Consider the following 24,565-nt stretch of genomic DNA (forward strand, 5'->3'; position numbering starts at 1 on the left):
TACCGTGCAACAACGCGTGTAGTTCTCATATTGGATAATTTAATTCAAAGCCTTTAATTTTGCCATTTCAGAATTCATTTTATTTAACATCAGTTTTTCTGAACAAGATTAAGCTCAAGCAGCATTGTGTTTTATGCTAACACAGCAGGGTCAAACACATGTCAACTAATATAGTAGCTTTGGCTGTTGCCTCTTGTTCTATATTAGTTAAAAATAAAGTATGGTAGAGGACAAATTTGATTTTTTTTCTGATGATTTGAAAGAGGTCACAATTGCATATCACTTTAAAATAACAGCATGGCTCTTGGAAGAAAATAGTAGTGCACACTGAAAATCAGTGGCCTTCCAAATTAGACCATCAAATCAGTTTTTAGCGCAGTGCCATTCTTCATACTTTGCAAATCTATCAGGAAGTAGCATCAAACTGAATTATTCCATATTTACCAGTTATCATCCACTCAGGATCAACATTCATGAGCTGTTCACCTTGCCTAGGTTTCAAACCAACCTGAGTATCAGATTTCAATGTTCTTAAGCTACAGAGTGGTGCAGGCTGAAAATTGTTCAAGGCTTGATGGAATGGCACTGTGAATTCCCACATTCGATCACCTGTTAGCTTTCTATAGTTCAAATCACCTTTGAAAATAATTAAGCTTGATTTCTGTAACTCAGTGTATAAATCTGGAGCAATCTGAGCCATACTAGAAAATTCATGTGGCAAAGTCCAGAACATGTGATCATGATAAATCCAAACACCTTTTTTCAGATAGCCCTCCCAGGAGACACCACATCTAGACATCCATTTATGATTAGCTGCCTTCATTTGTTCAATTGTCCAATCCAGGTCATGCTTTGTAGTATCTGACACATACCATGGAATACTTTTCCCATGGAAATGAATTTCAGTAACCAATTCTGAGGATATCAAAAAATCAGCCAAAACAAGATCAGTAATAAGTTCAAAACCCGCATTATCCAGGACTACGTCAAGTCTAGTTGGTGTTTTGTTTTTCTTTTTGTTTATAAGCAGTGACCAAAGTTTTTCCATGTGATCCACCAAGATGAATTTTTTTAATTCTTCCACAGATTGTAATGGGTCAGACTTCTGAGAATTATCCGCCCCAGCTGAAATGGATAGATCACACTTATTGCCCCATAATGAAACCTAAAAAAAAAAAAGATTGTTTGTTAATTTTCAGGAAATCAGGCAATTCTTTGATCTGCTAAATCTAATCCAATAGCCTGTCAAAGCAAGCTGCATTTCTTGCAAAGGAAGGGGAAATGACATACTGTACAGCTTCCTCCCAAACCGCTGAAAAATTATGGAACCAGTACTGGATCAGTGTGGTCCAAAGCAAAATCAGAACATCCCCATTCTCGTTCTGAAACATGCTTTTTACATATCTCCAGCTTTTAAACAGTTTTGATAATATATTTAAAAATATTTTTAAAATTCTAATAGTATGTACAGTTTTGCAGCAGTTCTGACTGGAAATGTGGTATTGCTTACAGTTTTCAAAATATGGAAATATAAACAAGCATCAGTTTTACCTGAATCAGCTTACAAAATTCCTCTTTCAAATGTTTTTCATCTAAGACATCTCTATTTTTCAACATCTCTTGGAGACAAGTACTTAAAATAATCATGGCTTGCTGAGATTCAAAAAAAGCATGGTTCTTTTCTTCTTTATATACATCAAAGTTGCTGATAGGTGGACTAAACAAAAGATGTTCTTTAGATTAGATTCTGATATCATTAGTATCTAAAACATATGCATATTAAACTTCTTTTCCTTCAGAGGGTATATCACATTGCACAACATATTAACTATTTTTGACTAAATGAACCTTTTATTAGAAATGCACAGCATTAACATGTTCAGTGATACCTAATATTTTTCAATAGCACTCTATATTGGAAGCAAATACTGTTTCATTCTATATTTGACAAAAGATCTTTCATTTGGTCACAAGAAGGTTGAAATGGGTTTGACAATGGCTTATCTTATTCTTAATTTTCCCCCCATTCATATATACATATGGACATACATTGTTTTAAATTAAACAAGTTAAAATACTTTTAATTCTCCCCACATCCTAATGTTGCTGCTGTTCCTTATCAGCTTTCAATGGCTAAAATAATTAAAGGAATACTTAACTAAAATATGTTGATCAAAAAGGCCTATATAATTCTACTGATCAACCACTGTATTCTAATATAGAAGAGAACATGAAACAGGGCTACAAAGCATCTTTGCATTATTTCTTATTTTTATTTTAACTTGAACTACCAAACAACTTCACTTCACATACAATCCTGAATGGTATTGCAGTTTTTAACAGGTTAGTTTTCTGGCAAAATCCTTCTCTAGTTCAGTTGCAATGAGTGAATGTAAGTTTGAGTCCATGCTCAGGTTCACCATGATTGGAAGTGGATTTAATGAAACTTGGAGGCTCGTTTCAGACAAGACTGAAACCACAGTGAATGAAATTGGCTTAAATTTGTTTACCAATCTATACAAATAAGTACTACAATATTTGTAGCAAGCTATTGCTAAGATTAATGATATTTATTACCCCCCCCCCCTATACTTAATAGAGCTCTGAATGATCTCAAAAGTTAAAACGAGTTGAACCTGGTTACAACTGGAATTTTAGGCCTGTTCTCTGAAGTGGAAAATCAGATAGCCTTCAGGAAAAAGGCAACAACAAGCACTATTTGAAATTGTTGCTAAGAGAATTGCATGGATCAAGCTTGACTTGAGGGTAATTTTTATGTATCTTTTCCGTCAAATATTTAAACAAAAAGAGACAATTTCATACAAGCTTACCTCTGAATAAGCGCTTCATGAATTCTACGATACATGTAGCACTCTGTATACAACCAAGGAGATTGAAACCAGCTTGGTGGTTCATTTGATACATTTTTATGATATTCTAAGTACTGGTTCCACAGATGGGTATCGGGGAGATTATCATTCAGTGCAATGAGTGGCTTGTCTGTCTGCAACTCATTCCGCAACTTGGAGAGATAAGATATAGCTTTCTTTTCTGCTTCAATGCCTTTCTAAAATAAAGTGAAAATGTTTTTAATTCAAGTGTTTGTGCTTACTAAATTTACATTGTAATAAATTATATTTTATACATATGTTTTAAGCATATTTAATATATTGGTGTTGAGACTCAAAATATCCAGACCCATAGCTCAGTATGGCAACCATTTTAGTGACCATAGTCAATTAAATTAATAACCAAATAAATATTTGTGCTATGCTCAACGTACGACCACAATTGAGCCCAAAATTTCTGTTGCTAAGTGAGACATTGGTTAAATGAGTTTTGCCCCATTTTATGACTTTTCTTGCCACAGTTATTATGTGACTCACTGCAGTTGTTAAGTTAATAACGCGGTTAAGTGAATCTCGCTTCCCCATTTACTTTGCTTGTCAGGTTACAAAAGATAATCACATGACCCTGGGACATTGCAACAGTTATCAAGCGTCTGAATTTTGATCATGTAACCATGGGGATGCTGCAATGGTCATAAATGTGAAAAACGGCCATAAATCACTTCAGTGCCATTGCAACTTCGAACAGTCATTAAATGAACTGTTGTAAGTCGAGGACTACTTGTACTCAGATACAGTCCCAAAAATAGATAGAATAATTTTGAGTCCAAGGCAAGTTAATTGTTATTATATTGATTCAAATCTATGCTCAGTCAGAAACGCAGAGGAAATACCAGGTTACTGAAATATTAAAATTTGGGATTACAAGAAGAAAAAAAAAATGAGAGTGGGAGAAACCAACATGTGTTTTAAGAAGATTCCATATTTATAACAAATATCTTCTTCCAATAATCAAAAAGATTATGTATAGACATAACTGAATGGAGCACACCAATATAAACTATATACTCTGAAAGTAAAGTTGGAGATGCTCCATTAAATCAGCAAAAGCAAAACCTAGTGCTGTCTGTAACTGAGGTGCCACAGACTCCTTCTCTACTAGACAAAAGAAAATTGCCTGACCAACAGGACCCAATCTCAAACAATGTTCCACCACACCCTTTTAGGGGGAAACTAAGAATAGGTTTAATAATTAGAATACCTTTAGATGTTGTTAATGTAACATCATTAAAGATGAAGCAAACAAAACTCCCTCAAAATGTAAAAAGATGAAATGACTGCCTGCTGTTTTATTGAAAATAATTAAAGGAAATGAAATGCTGAATACTTAAAATACTGTAATCTTCTTGAAGGGGGAAAAAGGGTGCAAAAGCCAGCTATTCCACAACGAAGAGAAGGGACAGATTAGGTCAACAGGGAAAGACAAACCAATGCAAATAGACATAGAAAAAAAATGGAAGTGGTAACAGACTTGACCTTCCTAGATTCAAAACTGCACAATGAAGATCATAGTAGCCATGAAATAAAAAGACATTTACTGCTTGGAAGAAAAATTATGCCAGAGCTAGACAAAATATGGAAGACATCAGACTTAGGACCCAGTGGGAAAGCAAGTCCAAGATCTGAAGGGACCCAGTGGGATGGGAAGTGGAGTGGAGCCAGTGGAGCCTTAGAGTTGGGGGAGTATCCTGGGAGAACAGGCATGTGAACTGGCAAGATGCTGCAGTTTGGGCATGGGCCTGTATTAGACCTCCCAGGGCCTTCCCCACCCAAGATACTCTGCGCTCCGCTTAATTACCACAATGGGGAGAGCAATGATTGGTGTCATTAAGTGAGGTGATCACATGAGCACCTCGCTTAACAACAGTAATGATTTGCAACTGTAATGGGCAGACTCCATTAATGTCATAAGTCGAGGACTACCTGTATTGCAGGCCACTATTGGAGGCCCCTGTGCTGTTCAACATATATATAACTGACCTGGATGAGGGAATCAGAACATAGGATTATCACATTTGCAAATGACAAAGATGGGGGATAGCAAACACCTGCATAAAAATTCCACCAAAATTCAAGAGGATCTTGAAGCTGAGTGACTGACTAAAGATCAGCCAATGTGAATTTTAATGAGGACAATGCAAAGTATCACCTATGGATAGGGAAAATTACAGGGAAAATACAGGATAGATGTAGGTACTGGTGACCTCTTGAAGATGCTGTAGTAGTGGATATCTGCCAGATAGGTTGGACTAAATTATTTCAAAGATTCCTTCCAAGCTTTACATTTTAGAATAGTTTATAAAGTACCGTATTTTCCGGCGTATAAGACAACTGGGCGTATAAGACAACCCCCAACTTTTCCAGTTAAAATATAGAGTTTGAGCGAGGGGGGAGGGGAGAGAAAACTTGATGAGTAATATGCCAAACCACATGTGTAAAGGAATAAAATAGAATACCCGTATTTTCCGGCGTATAAGACGACTGGGCGTATAAGATGACCCCCGACTTTTGAGAAGATTTTCAGGGTTTAGAAAGTCGTCTTATACGCCGGAAAATACGGTACTGATCATTGAGCAATAAAGAGTTCTTGGATATATGGCATGTAACCTAATGAAACTGGTATATGAAGGAATGACTAAAATAAATGGGAGCTGAACTTTCCTAGGAAAAATCAGAATCAGAACAGAACTGGAAGGGTCCTTGGGAGTTCCCAGCCCCCTGCTCAAGCAGGATATCCTATACCATTTCAGACAAGTGACTGTCCAGTCTCCTCTTAAAAATCTCCAGTGATGAAGCACCCACAACATCTGAAGGCAACCTGTTCTACTGGTTAATTGTCCTCACTGTTAGGAAATTTCTCCTTAATTCCAGGTTGCTTCTCTCCTTGATTAGTTTCCATCCATTGTTTCTTGTCCTGCCCTCTGGTGCTTTGGAAAATAAATTGACCCCCTCTTGTGGCAGCTTCTCAAATAATGGAATACTGCTATCATGTCCCCCCCTATTCCTTCTTTTCTCTAGACTAGCCAAACCCAAATCCTCCAACCATTCTTCATATTTTTGTCTCTGGTCATCTTAGTTGCTCTTCTTTGCACTTTTTCCAAAGTCTCAACATCTTTTTTGAAGAGTAGTGACCAAAACTGAATAAAGTATTCCAGATGTGGTCTTACTAAGGCTTTATAAAGTGGCACTAATACTTCACGTGATTTTGATTCTGTGCCTCTATTGATACAACCAAGGATTGTATTAGCTTTTTTGGTTGCTGCCACACACGGCTGGCTCATGTTTAAGTGATCGTTCACAAGGTTCCTTTCAGAGTTAGTTTTTGAGCCAGGTTTCGCCTAATCTGTACTTGTACCTTTGGTTTTTCTGGTCCGAGTATAAAACCTTCCTGTTCTCATTAAATTTCATTTTGTTGGATAGGGCCCATTGTTCAAGTCTGTCAAGATCTTTTTGGATCCTGAGCTTGTCTTCTGGGGTGTTGGTTATTCCTGCCAGCTTAGCGTCATCTGCAAATTTGATGAGTTCTCCTTCTATTCCCTGATCTAAGTCATTTATTAAGATATTAAAGAGTACTAGGCCTAAGAGAAAACCTTGTGGTATCCCACTGCTTACTTCCCTCCATGTAGATGTAGTACCATTAAGGACTACTCTTTTGAGTACAGTTTATTAGCCAGTTACAAATCCATCTGGTGGTGATGCTATCTATCCCAAAGACAGATAAAAAAGAGGGGTTTGATTTTTTTTTTTAATTTTGAAGAAGCTGGCAAAGGGGCATAACCCAGCAAGATAATTTATTTTAATTTGTATTTCCTACTTCTAAATTATTATTTTAAAATAATAGCATTGTTCAGCATTCACCGAAAGAAAAACATTTTCTTCTTCCAATGATTCTAGTGTTCAGGTTCATTTAATTAAATTAATTAGCAAGGGTTATAGATCATAAAAGGCACTTACATGTTCATGCACAATGGCCTACTACAAGATTCTGAGAGTTGATTAGTTTAGAAGACTTTAAAAGATTTCAAAAATAAATGAGAAGATGATGCTCAACAAGACAAACCTTGGCCAATCCAGTACATCCTTGACATTTGAAACAGGAAAAGTTATGTCTCAGTTATGCAGAACTATAGAAAGCAGTAAGCAAAGTCAACATTTGTATTCATACACGAATAAAACAGAAAGGGAGTTTCTTACTTCTCCATGTTCTTCAAAGAATTCATGTTTATGTCGATGTAAAGTATCAACAACACGAGTCAGGATAAGAGGCAGCCTGTCTTTAATTGTGTTATATGCAAAAGATCTATAAAAAACAATATTTGAGGCTTGTAAATAGCTTGAATATTACCAAATATTCAACATGAATTAGAATGTCAATTTTATTTTTAAAGCTTGAGTCCCTGAAAAGCTTGAAATTAGTGTACAATTTAAGTCTAACCAATTATTCATAGTGTCAGAGCCTTCCAGCTTTAAAAATAAGGGCGCCTAATAAAGCTGGAAGACTCTGATACTATGAACTGATTGTTTGGTCTTAATTGTACACTAATTTTAGACCCTTCAAGGGTCCAAACTTTCAAAATAAAAAATCAACTACTCTACTTTTATGGGCTTGTTATGCACTATATATCTTGTTCAGTCTGAACAGGTCATATATATGTGTCTGCAATTTTCTCAGCAAGGTTTTCAGAGAGAATGATTTGCCCAAAGTCCCCCAGTTGGTTTTGCATCTATGATACGTAGAACTATAAGAGTGTTTCTAGCCCTGCACATTTAATTATTACACCAAAGCAACTCTTGGAAAAATGAACTGGCTGACTGGAATAATGAAATTCCTGACACACTTTCAAAAAATACAAATATAACATTGGGAACATTATAGAGACCAAGCTATTACCTATATCAGGGTCGCGTTTTTATAATTTCTGCAAAAGATCAATAATGACATTTGCTCGATTTTAGCACCAGTAATTTAATGAACAACATAAACACAGCTGATAAATTTATACGTAGCCACTTTTAAAATCAGGCAAAGTTCGTAGCATTGGCCCAAATTGCTGGGTTTCGTTTACGGTTTAGTGCCTCGTGCAAACCCACAAAAATTGAACCCTGATCACACCACGGTTCAGTTAAGCATGGGTAAGTTAAGCAATGTCCCCGGAATATAGCCGAAAATAGCAATAAGCAAAGTGGCGCAGTCTTCCGCAACCTGATGCCTTCCCAACGCTTTGGGACTCCTGGAAGCCTTCGCAATTCCAACAAGCAGCCGCAAAGCAGAGCAGGAAAGAGGATTTCAAAAAAAAAAAACCACACTCGGGCAGAAAGTCCTCGCATTGTGGCACTCTACAATTCAACCTTCTCAATCCCAATGCTTTATTCCTGCCTCTTCTCTCCCTCCACCCCCTTCCCCTTTCCAAATTACAAGGAGCCGGCGAGAAGAAGAAACGCACCCCTTGATCTTGCCCGCAAGAGAAGCCGGTAACCCCACCAACTGCGGCGTCGCCATTTTAATCATTGTGACCTCAGCCCCGCAGACTCCGGTTGCGCAACTTCCCGAGCCAAACTCTCCTTCCTATTGGTCGGTGGCTCGGTGCCTTTATATTGGTTAAAAAAAAAAAAAAAGGAGAGACACGGGGGAGGCTGCGGGCGAGCGGAGGGAAGCCAGGCGGGAAAGCTACGCGAGGTCACCTGACGGCGAGGCGCGAGCTTTCTTCCGCGCTCTTGGGTGGGGGGGGGTGGATCCAAAGAGAGGCGAGGCGGAGAACATGATTGGACGAAGCGAGCGCGTGGCGGACGGGGACGAAATCGGTGCGGCGTTTCGCCGATCTTAAGAGGCGAGAGCGGGATTGGCGGACAGGTAACGGAGCTGGAGCCCGGATGTATATATATATATCGAAACTGGCTGCGGCCACCTCAGCTAGAGGAGCCGGGGGGGCTTCCTACTTGGGCGGCCCACTCCATGTCAGGGCCTGACGGAGGTGTGAAGAAGGAGATGCCTTTTTTTCTGATGGGCTGCTTCGCTTCTCTTTTTCTGTCGGAATCAATATATGGCTAAAATAGAAGGGGGATTATTTCTTCCCCCCCCAGGGCCGTGGCTGCTTCCCCCTCACGATTCGAATCGGGAAGAGCTTTAGATTTTATTTAATCGGACGAGTTTCGGACATGGTCGAGTCCATTTGCACCGTTTGCTAGTGGAGATGAATTTTCAGAAAATAACATTGACGAAGTTTCTTCCTCCCTATAGACCAGTGGTTCTCAACCTTTTTAATGCCGCAACCCCAACCGGTCGTAAGTCGAGGACTAAACCGGTCGTAAGTCGAGGACTAAACCGGTCATAAGTCGAGGACTACCCAACCGGTTGTAAGTCGAGGACTTTCCCTGCCCGGGAGCGCCACGCATGCGTGGTTCTGCCCCCTGCGCCGGCCGAGGCGTAGCTGGCAAGTGGCAGAGACGGAGCAGGCCGACCACCAGCTGGCCCAGCCCAAGGGACCTGCCGGAAAAGGGGGAAAAAATGGCGGACAAAAAAAATGGCGGACAGCCTTGCTTGGCGACCCCCATGAAATGGTCGATCGACCCCAAATGGGGTCCCGACCCACAGGTTGAGAAACACTGCTATAAAATAGCTGCCTGCAAAGGTTTTCGGGGTTGAGTCGGCCTCCCTTTTTCAATACCTTTTGGGCCAGGAGGTAATTCAAGGGCTGTGAGGTATTAACTACATCGTCAGCAAACTGACGGACGAAACAAAGCTAGATCGGTAGTAGGCAAGCTCGTGCCCTGATATATTGAGGTTTGACTTTCTACCTGCAGTTGGCAAGGCATTGTGAGCAAATACAGTTTCCAACGTCAAATTTGTGATTCTAAATTCTTTGCCTGTGGAACTAAATGGGAACCCAGTTGGATGGTTTGGGCAGAGGTTTGGATGGGACTTAATCAAGCTTCCCTTAAAATGTGAGCTCAGAGAGGATAAGATGACACAACTGTTCGGTATACTAGTTGTAGCCATTCATATAGTACAGCCCACTATGTTTACTCCCATAGGGTCTGCATTGAACAGTTCTTGAAAGTCTTTCAGAATGCAGGCGCTAAACTATTGGTTGACTTTCATGTGCATCTATTTTTGATGACGCTAAACTATTGGTTTACTTTCATGTGCATCTATTTTTGATGACGCTAAACTATTGGTTTACTTTCATGTGGATCTATTTTTGATGAAAACATGTGGCAGATTAAATATATCCCTGTAATATTGGAACACACCCCCCCCCCATACCATAGATTCTTAAAGTAGATCCTCACACACTGTTCGGTATACTAGTTGTAGCCATTCATATAGTACAGCCCACTATGTTTACTCCCATAGGGTCTGCATTGAACAGTTCTTGAAAGTCTTTCAGAATGCAGGCGCTAAACTATTGGTTGACTTTCATGTGGATCTATTTTTGATGAAAACATGTGGCAGATTAAATATATCCCTGTAATATTGGAACCCCCCCATACCATAGATTCTTAAAGTAGATCCTCACACACTGTTCGGTATACTAGTTGTAGCCATTCATATAGTACAGCCCACTATGTTTTGTAGGTTATGTTACTCCCATAGGGTCTGCATTAAACAGTTCTTGAAAGTCTTTCAGAATGCAGGCGCTAAACTATTGGTTTACTTTCATGTGGATCTATTTTTGATGACGCTAAACTTTGGTTTATTTTCATGTGGATCTATTTTTGATGAAAACATGTGACAGATTAAATATATCCCTGTAATATTGGAACACCCCCATACCATAGATTCTTAAAGTAGATCCTCAGATCTAATAAAATTTAGACTTTTTACTGAATGATCTGTGACTTGGCAACAGAAGGTTTTTAGAGAGAACATTCAACTTTGTGGATTGCTCAACTGAGAAAAATCTATTTTATGGCCTTATTCAATGCACTCTTCTATTAATGGAACAGCAAAAAGGCCTAATTCTAAGAACATGCTCAGTTTTTTTGTAAAATATTCTTTTGGATAATTAGCCTCAAACTGTTAGGGCAACGCCATTCAAAACAATATGATTAGCCAATCCCTGTACCTGAGAACAAGCCACCTATAGGACCTCAGTGTTGTTGAGATTCATTTAACATTTGTTGGTCCTTATTCAGTTCTTTACTGTTTCCAAACTTTGATCCAGAATGAGAGTAGATCATTTGGGTGTAGAATAATTCAATTAACTTATTTAATTATTTGTGCAATTTATCTACTGCAATGGTTCTGACTGACTATAGCTGTGTACAGGTACTACCGTACTACAGGCAATAATACTAACACTTCCAAAAATCCTCTAGAAAAGCGACCTCTTTATACAAAGGTCATGACACTGGGAGCTATCCTTGGGGGGGAGGTTGTTGGGGTGGGGGGAAGCCGCACAGCATCTTCAATATCTCCCAGAAATGCCCCAATGAACTTGCAAAAGTGGAAATCGGCACCTTGATTTATATCCAGAAATGTATCAATAACTAGTAGCTTCACAGCAGTGATGTAATATGCTGTAATGTGATTGCCTAGTAAGCACATGGGGTGCTGTTTTTACACGAGTTGAAGTTTCTGAGCTGTCTTTAAGCTGTCCATGTAAAGTCAATTACAATAATCTATGCAACAAAGGGCATGAGAAATTGTTTGCAGTGCAATGAGTTGAGGCCCTCCTGACCATCTGCTCTTCTAGTAAGAGCTGAAAGTCCAGAAGGACCCAAGACAGCAAGCATTTCTCTCTGTACTAAGCCCTTTTAGGGTCATGGTTAGTATTGCCTTGCAATCAGTAGGTTTCAGAATCAAGAGCTACTCCGTCTTCTTTGGGTTGAGTCTGAGCTCATCTTTTTCCATTCAGACATCAAATGAGAACATCTGGCACATCTCCCATTGGGTTGGAGATGGAGATACATAACAGACTTCATCTATCTAGTGATGATCTCTTGTCATGAAATTAATGATGACCTTCCTCAGCAGTTTCATGTATATATTAAGTAGGATAGGATAAAGAATAAAACTCTGTTTTATAACAGAGACCAAGAGTCCAGCCTCTCTTTCCCTACACTGATTGGCCCAACTCAGGAAAGAAAGAAAACAACTAAAGAATAAGCATGGGTAACGGGACTGAAGGCTGCTGTGAGGTCCAGCAGTACAAGGACGGTCACACTCCTCCCTACAAGTCCTACAAAAGTTAACTGTGAGTACAACTAGTGCTGTTTCCATTCTATGTCGAGACCTGAATCCAGACTACCACAGGTCCAGATAATCCAAAAATGACTACTATGCTCCAAGTACTCATTAGAGAAATTGATAGTTGGGTTTGTTATGGGCATGTAGTCCACATGATGAAGTATCTGTCATAACCAAAGACTGTAGATACCTTAAATCAAGAAAATACTGATGAAGTGCTTTAGAGATAGGAAGAAATATGCAAAATGAATTTTCTAAATAGGAGATTGAAAGCTGTAGTTTATGAGATAACTTTCTCTGAAATAATTCTTGTACCATACTCAGGACCAACATTTGACAAATCTAAGTATATGGACAAGTACCAGTAGTACTATAGGGAGAGGAGGTTAAATTTTTATACAAGGAAATATTTTGGGTCATGTTGGTCCTGAACATGGGTTAAAGGGAATGGATTCCCTTGAATTAAGATGGTATAACACTATTGGTGCTTAACCTCAAAAAGATGCAGCATCTTTTAACCTAAACCTATTATGAGATATTGCAGTTTGTGTAAGATAGGTTTTCAGCCAACAACATGGCATCATCTATGTGGATAGGTGCATATACATAGATGTCTCCACTAGCACTCTTCTGGCTTCAAGCATCCTTTATACTATATATTTATCCACAAATAAATCAAACAGCTAAAAAGGTTTTACTTCCTCATTTGAGGGACTGTCTCTTCATGGTTATATCTAACCATCCCCTCAGGATTGGTAGGAGAAACATGGTACAGGTGCCATCTATGAAAGAGTATCATCTAGCAGGTATGAAAGAATATCTAGCAGGAGCAGGACGAAAAGCATTTCTGCTGGGGTACCTGTCCTTTGGAATACCATTCCCCCGAAACTTAGATTGGCCCAGTGCCCCCCCCACCTCCAGCCTTTAGGAAGGCCATGAAGATATGACTTTTCTAGCGTGCTTAGTATTCCAGTAATGGTGGGGAATGTTTACAGTGTCTGTGTTAAGCTGACACAAGAATGGATTGCTGCTCACCATGGTTATTTTTAAGTGATTATTGATAGCTTTATATGCTGTATATTTGTTTTTAACTAGTTTTTATTAGAGTCTTGGTTTTTTATTTGTTGTGTGTTATTCAGGTGAGATGGAGCATATAAAATGAATGAATGAATGAATGATATATCAATCTCACCCGATTTAGCAGTTTACATTCTAGGGACATTTTTGCAAAATATTTCACAGTTCAAGATTAGTCGCCTGACTATGTTGTCTTTAAAACAGTAAATATGTAGTAAACTTATTTTCTCATTAACCTACTGAGGAGCAAAAATATACCTGGCATATTCAGACTGCTCTTGAAAATGTTGCTCATTGTCATTTCCTGTACCCTTTCATTTGGAATTCTGCAGGTATTACTTTCCAATATTACATAACAATTTTGTCTATAGTTTTTGCATCAATTGTTTCTACTTTTCCCTTTGGAAGAATGCTATTACTATTCCTCTATACAGCTATTATGCCGCAAACAAGGTACATAATGGCCATATTTAAATTTTTTGCCAGCTAAACCATGTATACCAGGGGTCCCCAACCCCCGGTCAGTGGACCGGTACCGGACCATGGCATACCAGCAACCGGTCCGCACAAACAAGCAAAGCCCCATCTGCCGGATGCAGGCAGCACACAAAACCATGCCCCCTCCGGTCCATGGAAAAACCTCTCTCCACGGAATTGGTGCCCCAAAGGTTGGGGACCTCTGATGTATACTATGCTTAAAAACTTGATTTTTTTTAACATTCTCATAAATGTAATTTCATTCTCATAATTTCCTTCCTTGGTGCTAACATTTAAAGCGCTCATTCCAATGTTACCTTTTTGTATATTTATATTATTTTATATAACTTTATATTATAACTCTATCATTTTATCATTAGTACTCCCATACATGCTTTTGTATTTATAGTATATTATAATAACTTTATATTATATATTTTATTATACATAATATTGTTTGCCATGTGTATATTTGAATAGTGTTTAATCTACATTTGGAAGAAATAGACATTTTCTAAGCAGTTATTTTTAAACAGCCTTAAACAACATTTATGGTTATTACAGCTATTTGCAGTTCCCTGTGGTCATGTAATCATGATTTACATCGCTTTTACTGGAAACTGGTTTTATTTCCAGTTTCTGGCAAAAGCGATCCTATATAGAACAATGGATTCACTTAATGACAGCGGCATTTGCTTTATGACCATAGCTTTTGCTTAACAACAACTGCAAAAAAGGTAAAATTAGGTGTGGTTACATGGTGGCCCGCTTTACAATCAGTGCAACTTACGATCAAAACTGTGGGTTCAATTATGGTCGTAAGTTGGGAACTAACTTTGGTTGGTTTCCACCCGTTGCTTCTTGTCCTGCCTTCAGGCGCTTTGGAGAATAGCTTGACTCCCTCTTCTTTGTGGCAGCCCCTGAGATATTGGAATACTGCTATCATGTTCCCCCTCGTCCTTCTCTTCATTAAACTAGACATACCCAATTCCAGCAGCTGTTCCTTATATGTTTTAGCCTCCAGTCCCCTAATCATCTTTGTTGCTCTTCTCTGTACTCTTTATAGAGTCTTAACATCTTTTTAACATCATGGTGACCAAAACTGGATGCAGTATTCCAAGTGTGGCCTTATCAAGGCATTGTAAAGTGGTATTAACACTTCACATGATCTTGATTCTATCCCTTTATTAATGCAGCCTAGCACTGTGTTGGCTCATATTTAAGTGATTGTCCACTAGGACTCCAAGATCCCTCTCACAGTTGCTACTATTGAGCAAGGTACCACCTATCCTATACTATACCTGTGCATTTAGTTTTTCTTGCCTAAATGTAGAACTTTACTTTTTTCACCATTGAATTTCATTTTGTTAGATAGCGCCCAATGTTCAAGTCTGTCAAGATCCTTCTGTATCGTAATCCTATCTTCTGGAGTGCTGGCTATTCCTGCCAGCTTGGTGTCATCTGCAAATTTGATGAGTTCCCCATCTATCCCCTCATCCAAATCATTGATGAAGATGTTGAAGAGCACTGGACCCAGAATAGAGCCCTGAGGCACCCCACTACACACTTCCCTTCAAATAATAGTAATAATATTAATAGTAATAGTAGTAATAATAATAATAATAATAATAATAATAATAATAATAATAATAATAATAATAATAATAGTTGGAAGGGACCTTGGAGGTCATCTAGTCCAACCCCCTATACCATTTTGGACAAATGGCTGTCCAGTCTCTTCTTAAAAACTTCCAGTGTTGGAGCATTCACCGCTTCTGGAGGCAGGTTGTTCCACTGGTTAATTGTTCTAACTGTCAGGAAGTTTCTCCTTAGTTCTAGGTTGCTTCTCTCCTTGATTAGTTTCCTTGCTGGCTTCTTTAAAACTGAGATTACAAACACAAAGTGACTATAATAATTATTTTTTGTAAGATGCTCTGCAAACTTCTTTTGTAAACTTTTAATATTTTTTTTCCTTTTTAGAAAATTAATGTTCTGTAACTCTCTTCTTTAGGTTTCAATGAAAAGATGGCAGTGAAACTATTGGGATTGCTGGCTAGATCTTCACATACAATAAGCCAGTGCCGATGCTTCCCTACATATGGATATTTAGCATCAAGCAACAACTTACTATCAGTAAATAAATATCTCGGGCAACACATCCCAGAGGCAACTTCTTCTAATTTTACTAGCAATTGCATGGACATTTCAAACTGGTTTAGTCCACAAACTACTATTAGTGCTGCAGCAAAAATTATCAATTACTTGACCACGGATGCTTGCCCTTCATCCAGAGAACTTCATCCTCTTAAAGCTTCGATTTTTAAGCACAAATTAAAACATATAAGAACACTTACTGAAATAGCAAATAGACATTACTCAGTTTTATCACCTAGCAAAATTCAACCAAATCCAGATATTGTACCAGTTAAGCGTCTACCAAAAGCATCAAGGACAAAGCAGCCATCAAGAGCTAATCTGCCACTACCATCTGAAGCTAAGGTAATCTGAATTCAGGAAGACATTTCATGCATCTGATGAAATAGCCTGTAATCCACAAGCCTTTGTGCTATACTGAATATATTATGCTTTGAGCTACTAAAAGATGCTATTGTTTTTGTCACAGTGATGAGGCTTGATTCCTTTTTAATAAGCTCCTTGTGCCTCATGCTAGATGTTTTGTTTGCTTGTTTTTTTTGTGCTTTTGCGACAGTGTTGACTCCTGGAGGCTGCCTAGACCAGGGGTCCCCAAACTAAGGTCCTTGGCCCGGGACCAGGCTGTGGGCTCTTGGCCAGCGGGCCACAGAAACAGCTGGCTGGTGCGTGCACGCATGGGCATGCATTTTCCCCGCAGCCCTGTTTGCGAATGTGCGCAGGCATGCTAGCACGGGGTGGGGCGGGTGTCCGCAGCCTGTTTGCTCATGCACTGCTAGCCCAGCCAGTTTGCGCAGCCCGTTCACACATGTGGGAAAGGGCCACTAGCTGCCATGGGGGATGCACAGCCGTTCGCACATGCACACAGCACCAGCACATACTGCATGTGTGAGCAGGGCTGCTAGTGCCATGCCAATGTGTGTGGTCCCATGTGTGCGCGCATGCACACCAATTTTGGAGCTGCTCTCCTTCCCTCCGGTCCTCGAGCCCGGAAAAGTTGGAGACCTCTGGCCTAGACAAGTCCCTGCAGTTTTCTTGGCAAATTTCAGTGGTTTGCCATTGTCTCCTTTCTGGGCTGAAAGTAAGAGAATCAATCATGGTCACCCAACTGACTTGGGACTAAAGGTGGGACTGGAACTCACAATCTCCCAGTTTCTAGCCAAGTGCCTTAACCACTACACTAAACCGGTTCTCCATGCTGTTATTTCTGTTTTATTTTTTGATGGAGAGAGTTCAGGTCATTTGTTTCTGAACAGAAGGATAACTCTTAGACATAATTTGAGATGAGGATTTGAATAAATGCAATGTGCTATACTAGTCTGCGGTCATAATGAAGATTATTAGATTTGCTGTGGGAAACTATAAATAAAGCTAATGGTGAATTTGGAGACAAAAGTTCCAAAAATTTAGGAGCTATTTAGGGAAAGAATCTGATTTTTCTAATTCTATATGTTAATCATTGCAAAATAATGATTAAGTTGAATTGTGTGTTTTGTCTGTTTTAGGGACTTTTTCAGAATCTTTTTATTCTTCATTGATGAAAGAATTATTGTACCAGTAACTGAACTATTACACGCTAAAAGTACTGTAATGTGACTGATAATTCCCATAATAATGTTCTTAAAGTTGTCATTGAGTTAAAAGACAGTTATATATTAGTACAAATATTATCTGGTGTACTTGAACAGGAATAATCCAAAGAAAGTTCTAGACCGATACAAATACCTAATCCATCTATGTTTATATAGCTTAGAGCTGAAGACTTCCTGTATTATAAGTGAATAGATTTTAACACTGAAAGGTTTTAACACTGAAAGCTTTCCCATTCTCTATCCCTTTAAGGTTAAATAATGTATATATTATAGGGTGTGTTATGCCAATAACTAATATAGCTCTATCCAATGGCTTGCTCTGTTTATATTTATACTACAGTCTCATATTAAGAATGAAACTATTGAGGGATGCTTTCACAATTGTTACATGGGAAATTATTTCTAAATTTCCCTGCATGATTAACAATGCAGTGATGCTAATAAAGAAAATGCATTGCATTTAGGAAAACACTGAAACTTAGGAGGGAAAAGCTTTTGTAAGTATAATTTTGTTGTGAGGGCTTCCTCCCCCCCCCCATACTGATAATATAAATTTCAGGGTTGAAAGAATAAAAGTTATTTTGAGTAAAAACTGCCACGTAGAAAAATCTTTTGCCAGATAAGTACATAAAACATTTGCCATTTGAAACATAAATTTATTCTTTTTACTGAAGAGGAGCACCACCTGCTGGAAATCAGAGTGCCTGGGGGAAAAGTGTTATTTTTGCAAAGGCAAGAAGAGTTGATCTTTAGGGACACTCTAGAAAATAAAATACAATTCTAAGATCTCACAATAGGGAGATTTTTTAAAAAAATCTCTGGGGAATATAAAGTTCAATGTCTACTATTATGTGAAATAAGGAGAATTTAACCTCTTTTTGAACACGAGTCTTTTGTCTTTTAGGGCTGCGGTCCCCAACCTTTCCTGGCAACAGGGGAAGGGAGAGGGGATGATTTCTCATGTGCACCTGCTGCTTGCACAAATAGAAGTTTGCGCGCTTGTGTGTGCACCTGATTGCGCAACCTGGTTCCCACAGAGTGCTGACTGGATCGGGACTGCAACCGGGGGGGGGGGGTTTGGAGACTCCTGTTTTAGGGAATAAGAGGCCAAACAGGATCACATCTTGAGTATTGGCCTTTAACAAAACATCTTAACATCAAAGATAGATGTTGGAACTAAACTCAGAGCAGTTAGCCAAACTACATTTGCATGGATAGTGTAGTAGTGTGAAGCTTGTAATGAATATATAAGATATATAATCTTCCAAAGAACTAGTTTTTGAACTTGCTTAGCAGATCCAGAGGAGATATTTGTCTATTCTTTATATCAGTGAAGCAAGTTTGAAACTTTTTAAGTGTAAGACTTTTGAAAAACAACAACTATAGTTCTGTGCAGAATTTTAGCCACCTAGTGGCAAAATGCTAACAATGAGCTTGTGTAGCACTCTAGCAATTCTAGTGAGGCAACTGTTTTCTAAAGGAAATTCTGTTCTTTTTGGCATAGGATGTAATGCAGTGTATAGCCTTTGCAACAGCAGATGCCTATCATCTTGGTAATCTGTGCCTTGACCTGGTCTCATCTGGATATGTTGAAATCACATTACCTAGAGGTAGAGCTCTGAACAATTATTTCAAGTAGATCATTTATTCTTTATTGATGCTTTTTCAGATATACATCATCAAACAGGTTTTGTACAAATGCTTTCTTTATAGAAATGTTGCTTAACACTTAAGTAGGTGCTAACTTTTATTTCTAAGAAATAAGTGAATAATTGGTGTAGAAGTACATCTACAGAAGTGTTTGTGCATGGTCTGCTGTCAGGCCATCTTCCTTCCCAAATTTGGGCTCTTAATTTTCTGGCTTAAGGAATTAAAAAGTGCATGGAGTTTAAATGAAAACTGTTTAAGGATATCATGTGGCAGTTACACATTGTAAAGTAACTCTATGTCATACATGCATTAATACCTTTGGGTTAATAAGCTAGGAAAGCAGCTAACGTAGGACCACACAAAGCACACCCATGAAATAATGACTTATTGCATATAATGTATTTAATACCATTAATACATGAAAACCTTTAATTGTGCAATTTGACAATTCCTAATGATTTTTACTGCAAAGAAAAAACACTTTTTAGCTTAAACATTCCTTTCCAGATGATAGTCTGTATTATTACTCTGTAATTTCTAAAGAGAATCTTGAGGTCACCAAATTTATGAAATTTGCCTCATTCAAATTTTAGAGATGGGAAGAGTGAACAGAGCTGACAGATGAATAACAGGCTATAAAGAGTTGGAGAAACTCTTTTTGCCAGTAATTTGTTTACCTATCATTAAAGCTTTGTGAAGGCTTTAATGACAATTCTTCCTGTTTGCAGGCCACTATCATTTTTTTCATCGTATAGCATAGCAAAATGCAACCAAATAAAATGAAAGACCGCACGTATCCTCAGAAGGCTATAATAAACATTGAAAAGAATGTAATAAGCATCAATGGATCATTTTATGGAGAGAGTAAGGCTAAATGGCATGCCAATGGATTGTTTCAGGATTTTATTTCCACTATTAAAATGTGTATAGAAGTAAGCTTTACACCTTTAAAGTTGAGCTAAACAAGTTTATTCTATGCTGTAGCTTCTGAATTTAAATTAATATGATGTGACCAAAAAAGAATCAAAAGAAAATTTAATGGTAGATGTAAAGAAAAGTTAATAAGATAAGTAAAAAATAAAGAATCCAGACCATATGAAGCATTGACTTCTTTAAAAAAAATTCTACCTCCGTATATTTAAACTACAACTCCCAGAATCCCTTGCCAGTGAGCACATTCTTAGTGCTAAAACATATAGAGGGATCTAGGTTGTCTACCATTGAAGTAAATTTCAAGAGCAGCTTTCAGTCAAAAATATTGACAGATATTGTTATTGTGTCCCTCTACATGTAGTCCTTGTATGCCTTTTGAGCATGCTAATTCCTGTCCCGATCGATAATTAGTAGCCACCCAATATGTATTTTTAGCATTATTATACTTCATATCCTTTTTTACAAAGGGAATTCTTCAGTGTTAAGGGGAAAAGAGATAATAACACATTCAGTAGTTTGTCCCAATATCTGAAAATAATGATTGCTTTCTATATATAAATAAATTTTAAAATTAATCAAATTCCTTTTGAAGCTGTAATGGATCGCCTTGAATGTATTTTAGTAAAAATTAAATCTTGATTTAAAAAACATGAGAAATGATAATTTGAATAATAAATGTCACTAATTAACTTTGTGTATAATTTATTATGTTAATGCTGGAAAATCAATATAAATCAATTCAGTTTTATTATAAACAATCATGTTGTAGCAATAGCAATAGCACTTAGACTTACACACGACCCCATAGTGCTTTAAAGCACTCTATAAGGAGTTTACAGAGTCACCATATTGCCCCCAACCATCTGGGTCCTCATTTTATCGACCTCAGAAGGATGGAAAGCTGAATCAATCTTGAGTCAGTCTGGATCAAACCCCTGGCTGTGGGTAGAGTTAGCCTGCAATACTACCTTCTGACCACTGCGCCACCACAGCTGATGTTAAGTTGTAGATTAACTTAGAATATGAGAATTACAAATGTCTCTTCATCTTCACTTCTATTCTGGAATTGTCAGAGTGCTCTCATAGATATATGCTTGCGCTGTATGTGACACACAGCACAATTTTATTCATATTTATAAGTTGTAAACCTCACAGAACCTTACCAGATAGCAGCTTTTATCTAATCTTGTCTGGGTTCAGAAAGTAAACTGGATTGTTCCATTTTAATATTTTGATGGGATTCCATCAGGGACTATGAGAACCATAAGGTAGATGGGTAAATAAAATATCCTGGAAGAATGCCATTTTTACCAAGAAAAAAGCATAGACTTATTGATTGTCACTAGGAGAACAGCTAGATTTGAAAGAGAAACACTTAATAAAAAAATATCTTGGGAATGGCATATAGGGTGCATGCTAAATGTTGTGATTGTTTCTATTTTTTACAATATAATTTCACATAAGATTTTTTTTGAAAACTAGATGCAGCAAACGTTTTGGTGGTTGGCACAGACAAAACAGCCAAAGAACATGATTTGGGGATCATATTTTTCTTCAAGTAAGTAAAGACCGATAATGTAGCATATGCGACCTAAAGTTTTCATTTCCACCTAAAAGAAAATTACATATTTATTCCTTCAGTGTCATTCAGAATTTTAGTGATGTTTATTTATTTACAATATTTGTAGAACTCCCCAGTCAAGCAGTCTTGGGGCATTTACAAGAAAGAGAAAAGATCAACTTTATTAAAACATACAGAAATACTATAAGCGACAACATGCAATCAAATGATTGGCCATAGTTACCCTATGACTCAAAAATCATTACATAAAAATTGTTTTCAGAGCTTTCCAGAACACAAGGAGATTTGGTGCTAAATAAACTTTCTGTAGCAGCTTTTATTGAGAATACCTGCCTTCTAACCCATACCTCTCCTACTTCAGGTGGAGGTAGGGCTTCCAGCAAGCCCACTTTTAGTATTTGGATCAAACAGGCAGAATCTTGTTTGGTAAGTTGGTCCCTAATCAATCTTGGTGCCATGTTCTTTAGGGCCTTAAGGGTAATGACCAGTAGATGGAATTGAGTCAAGAAGCCTACCAATAACTACAAGTGGTTCTCACAACCATTCATTTAGTGGTCATTTGAAGTTACAGTGGCACTAAAGAAAAAAGTCACTTGTTGCCAGTTTTTGCACTTATGATTGTTGCAGCATCTCCATGGTCACGTGATCAAATTTGAGCGCCTGGCAACTGGCTTGTATTTATAACAGTTGCACTGTCCCAGGATCATGTCATCACCATTTATAATTTTCTCAGTTAGCTTCTGACAAGCAAATCAATGGGGGAAGGCAGATTTGCTTAATGACTGCATGGTTCGCTTAACAACTACAGTGATTCGCTTAACAATTGTGGCAAAAACGATTGTAAAATGGGACAAAACTGACTTAACTGACTGACTCGGCCCTGGAAATTTGGGGCTTGGTTGTGGTGATAAGCTGAGAATTATGTGTAGTGCAGAAACTAAGACAAAACTGAAACAAGTATCCATAGCCAGAAAAAAGATTGCTGTTTCATCTGTGTCGTCCTCAGAAATGTCAATTCTGCTAGACAAAATTAATTAAGAAAAAGAAAAGCAAGGAAAAATGATAACTAAGTAAGACAGGAAAAATATATACATAAAGAAGTGGCTTCCAATCTTGTTTACAGCAGTTATAAATGCATTTATATTTTATTCCCTGTCATTATAGTTACATTGTGGCTCCCTTCTTCCCATATTCTATCCTTTCTAATCATCAAACCCAGAAATCATGTTCATTTTTTCTGTTTTCAGCAAAAGTCCATAAGGGGTTTCCAGTCACTGACAAATATGATTGTCCCTAACCAAACAAATCAATTTTGCCCTGTCTGCAAATTCTGTTATCTTCACCAACATTCCTCCATTATAGGTAATTCAGAGTCTTTTGACTTTGGGGAATATAATAATCTTGCTGCAGATTATCATGTACAAAAATAATATTCCATAACTCTTTTCTAGTTGTCTCTCTGATTTCTGATTCAACTGATTTCAGTTGAATATTAATCTTTAAAATTCTTGGTATCACTAAAATTCTTTGCATTGCCCCTTGTTCTAAAGATCCCTAAAACAAATATCATTAGTCTAACATTAATTTGTAATTTTTTTTATAGGGAAGGGTCTGCTGTGTTTTGGAATGTTGAAGAAAAAACAGTAAGTGGAAGGCAGGTTTCTAGAAGTAAACTATTCTTGGTGTATGAATTAGGGTAATTAACATATTAATAAATTATGTATAAATTACCTTCTGAGATGGGATAAGGGTTAACTATAATATTTCTGACATAACCTGTTTTATTAGAATACTAGTTGTACCCGGCCACGCGTTGCTGTGGCTCAGACAGGTTAAATGTTTTTACCTGTCACAGGTGTGACATCTATATAATAGTAGGTATATAAAAACACACACGTATTCGAATGCAACGTTATGTCAAAATTTCAAAGCAATCGGTGAAGAACTTTTGGAGATTTAAGATTTTGAACAAACGAACATTTACATTTTTATTTATATAGAAGATTAATTTTATTTTTAGAATGCTGTAATATGATACAAACATAGAAAATGGCATCTCCTTCCTTGAATATATTGAGAAATAGAAGATGTAGTTACACCTGCTTGAAGAGGATCCAGCTATAGGAAATACCATATAGTATGTTGACATGAAAGAGGTTTACAGCCTTCCAGAGAGTGAAATAAAAGAGCAAATTAGCTAATTAATCTGAACACAAATCAGAAAATTTTGATGATTGAAGTGAAATTGTCCTACATTTTTTGGAAACTTTATTCTAACTCAGAAGGAAACAGGTGAATAAGTCATGTCTGTTAACTAAAGTAACATTTATTTGGACTTTATGAAATAGACACTGTAATATAATAAATCACTGTAACATTATTAACTTTCTAAAAGTCATTTGAAAAAAATCTGAGTTAGCATATTTGTAAAAAAAAATCCTTGCAAAACCATGTAAATACTAAGATGACATCTAAAATGAAGGACAGTTTTCCCCTGCTAATGATTAGTAATTCTGTCATACTTGTCTATTTCAATCTGCTTTCTAAAGAAAAAGAGAAATGGGTTTATTAACTAAGAGCAGATTGTATGCTGTCAAAAGAAACTATCTGACTCAGGGGTCTCACAGTTAGTGTATAATGAAAAAATAAGGGTTAATTCAATCAATATGTTGGCACAGAATTTGTAACACACACATAAAGGAGGAAAACCTTCGTTATATTCAGCATAACAACAAAGGGAAGAAATGAGGATAAAGATTTCTCTTATAGATTAATAGTTCGTATTTGACTTGGGATTTTATTCATTGTTGGGTTTTTGTGGCTTACCCCCATCTTTTTCTTGCATTTTGAAATGCTGTCTCTGCAAAACATTTAGCAAGTACCGTATATACTCGAGTATAAGCCGAGGTTTTCAGCCCATTTTTGGGGCTGAAAAATGCCCCCCTCGGCTTATACTCGGGTCAACTAAGGAACTAAGGGGTCGACATAGACGGGAGGGGGGGGG

The 24,565-nt window shown here is 37.6% G+C and overlaps 2 protein-coding genes across 2 annotated transcripts in view; one reads left to right on the forward strand and one right to left on the reverse strand.

The window, feature by feature from the left end:
* On the reverse strand, window positions 1-8,459 carry ARMT1 (acidic residue methyltransferase 1). Its single transcript, XM_015821931.1, has 5 exons — window positions 8,354-8,459; window positions 7,104-7,209; window positions 2,832-3,067; window positions 1,552-1,717; window positions 1-1,165 (listed from the first exon to the last, which is right to left on the reverse strand). The coding sequence occupies exons 1-5, from the start codon at window positions 8,416-8,418 to the stop codon at window positions 407-409; spliced, it is 1,332 nt and encodes a 443-aa protein (XP_015677417.1). The 5' UTR covers window positions 8,419-8,459; the 3' UTR covers window positions 1-406.
* Window positions 8,460-8,660: 201 nt separating this feature from the next.
* Window positions 8,661-24,565, forward strand: part of RMND1 (required for meiotic nuclear division 1 homolog) — a 33,512-nt gene continuing 17,607 nt past the window's right edge. The window contains exons 1-5 of the mRNA XM_015821943.1: window positions 8,661-8,760; window positions 15,665-16,152; window positions 18,901-19,006; window positions 21,462-21,537; window positions 23,165-23,204. Of these exons, the coding sequence (XP_015677429.1) occupies window positions 15,679-16,152; window positions 18,901-19,006; window positions 21,462-21,537; window positions 23,165-23,204 (696 nt within the window). The 5' untranslated portion in view covers window positions 8,661-8,760; window positions 15,665-15,678. The remainder of the gene's footprint in view (window positions 8,761-15,664; window positions 16,153-18,900; window positions 19,007-21,461; window positions 21,538-23,164; window positions 23,205-24,565) is intronic.

This window comes from Protobothrops mucrosquamatus, unplaced genomic scaffold, assembly GCF_001527695.2.
Source record: "Protobothrops mucrosquamatus isolate PMUCROS unplaced genomic scaffold, P.Mucros_1.0 scaffold_168, whole genome shotgun sequence".
In the NCBI taxonomy this organism is placed as follows: Eukaryota; Metazoa; Chordata; class Lepidosauria; order Squamata; family Viperidae; genus Protobothrops; species Protobothrops mucrosquamatus.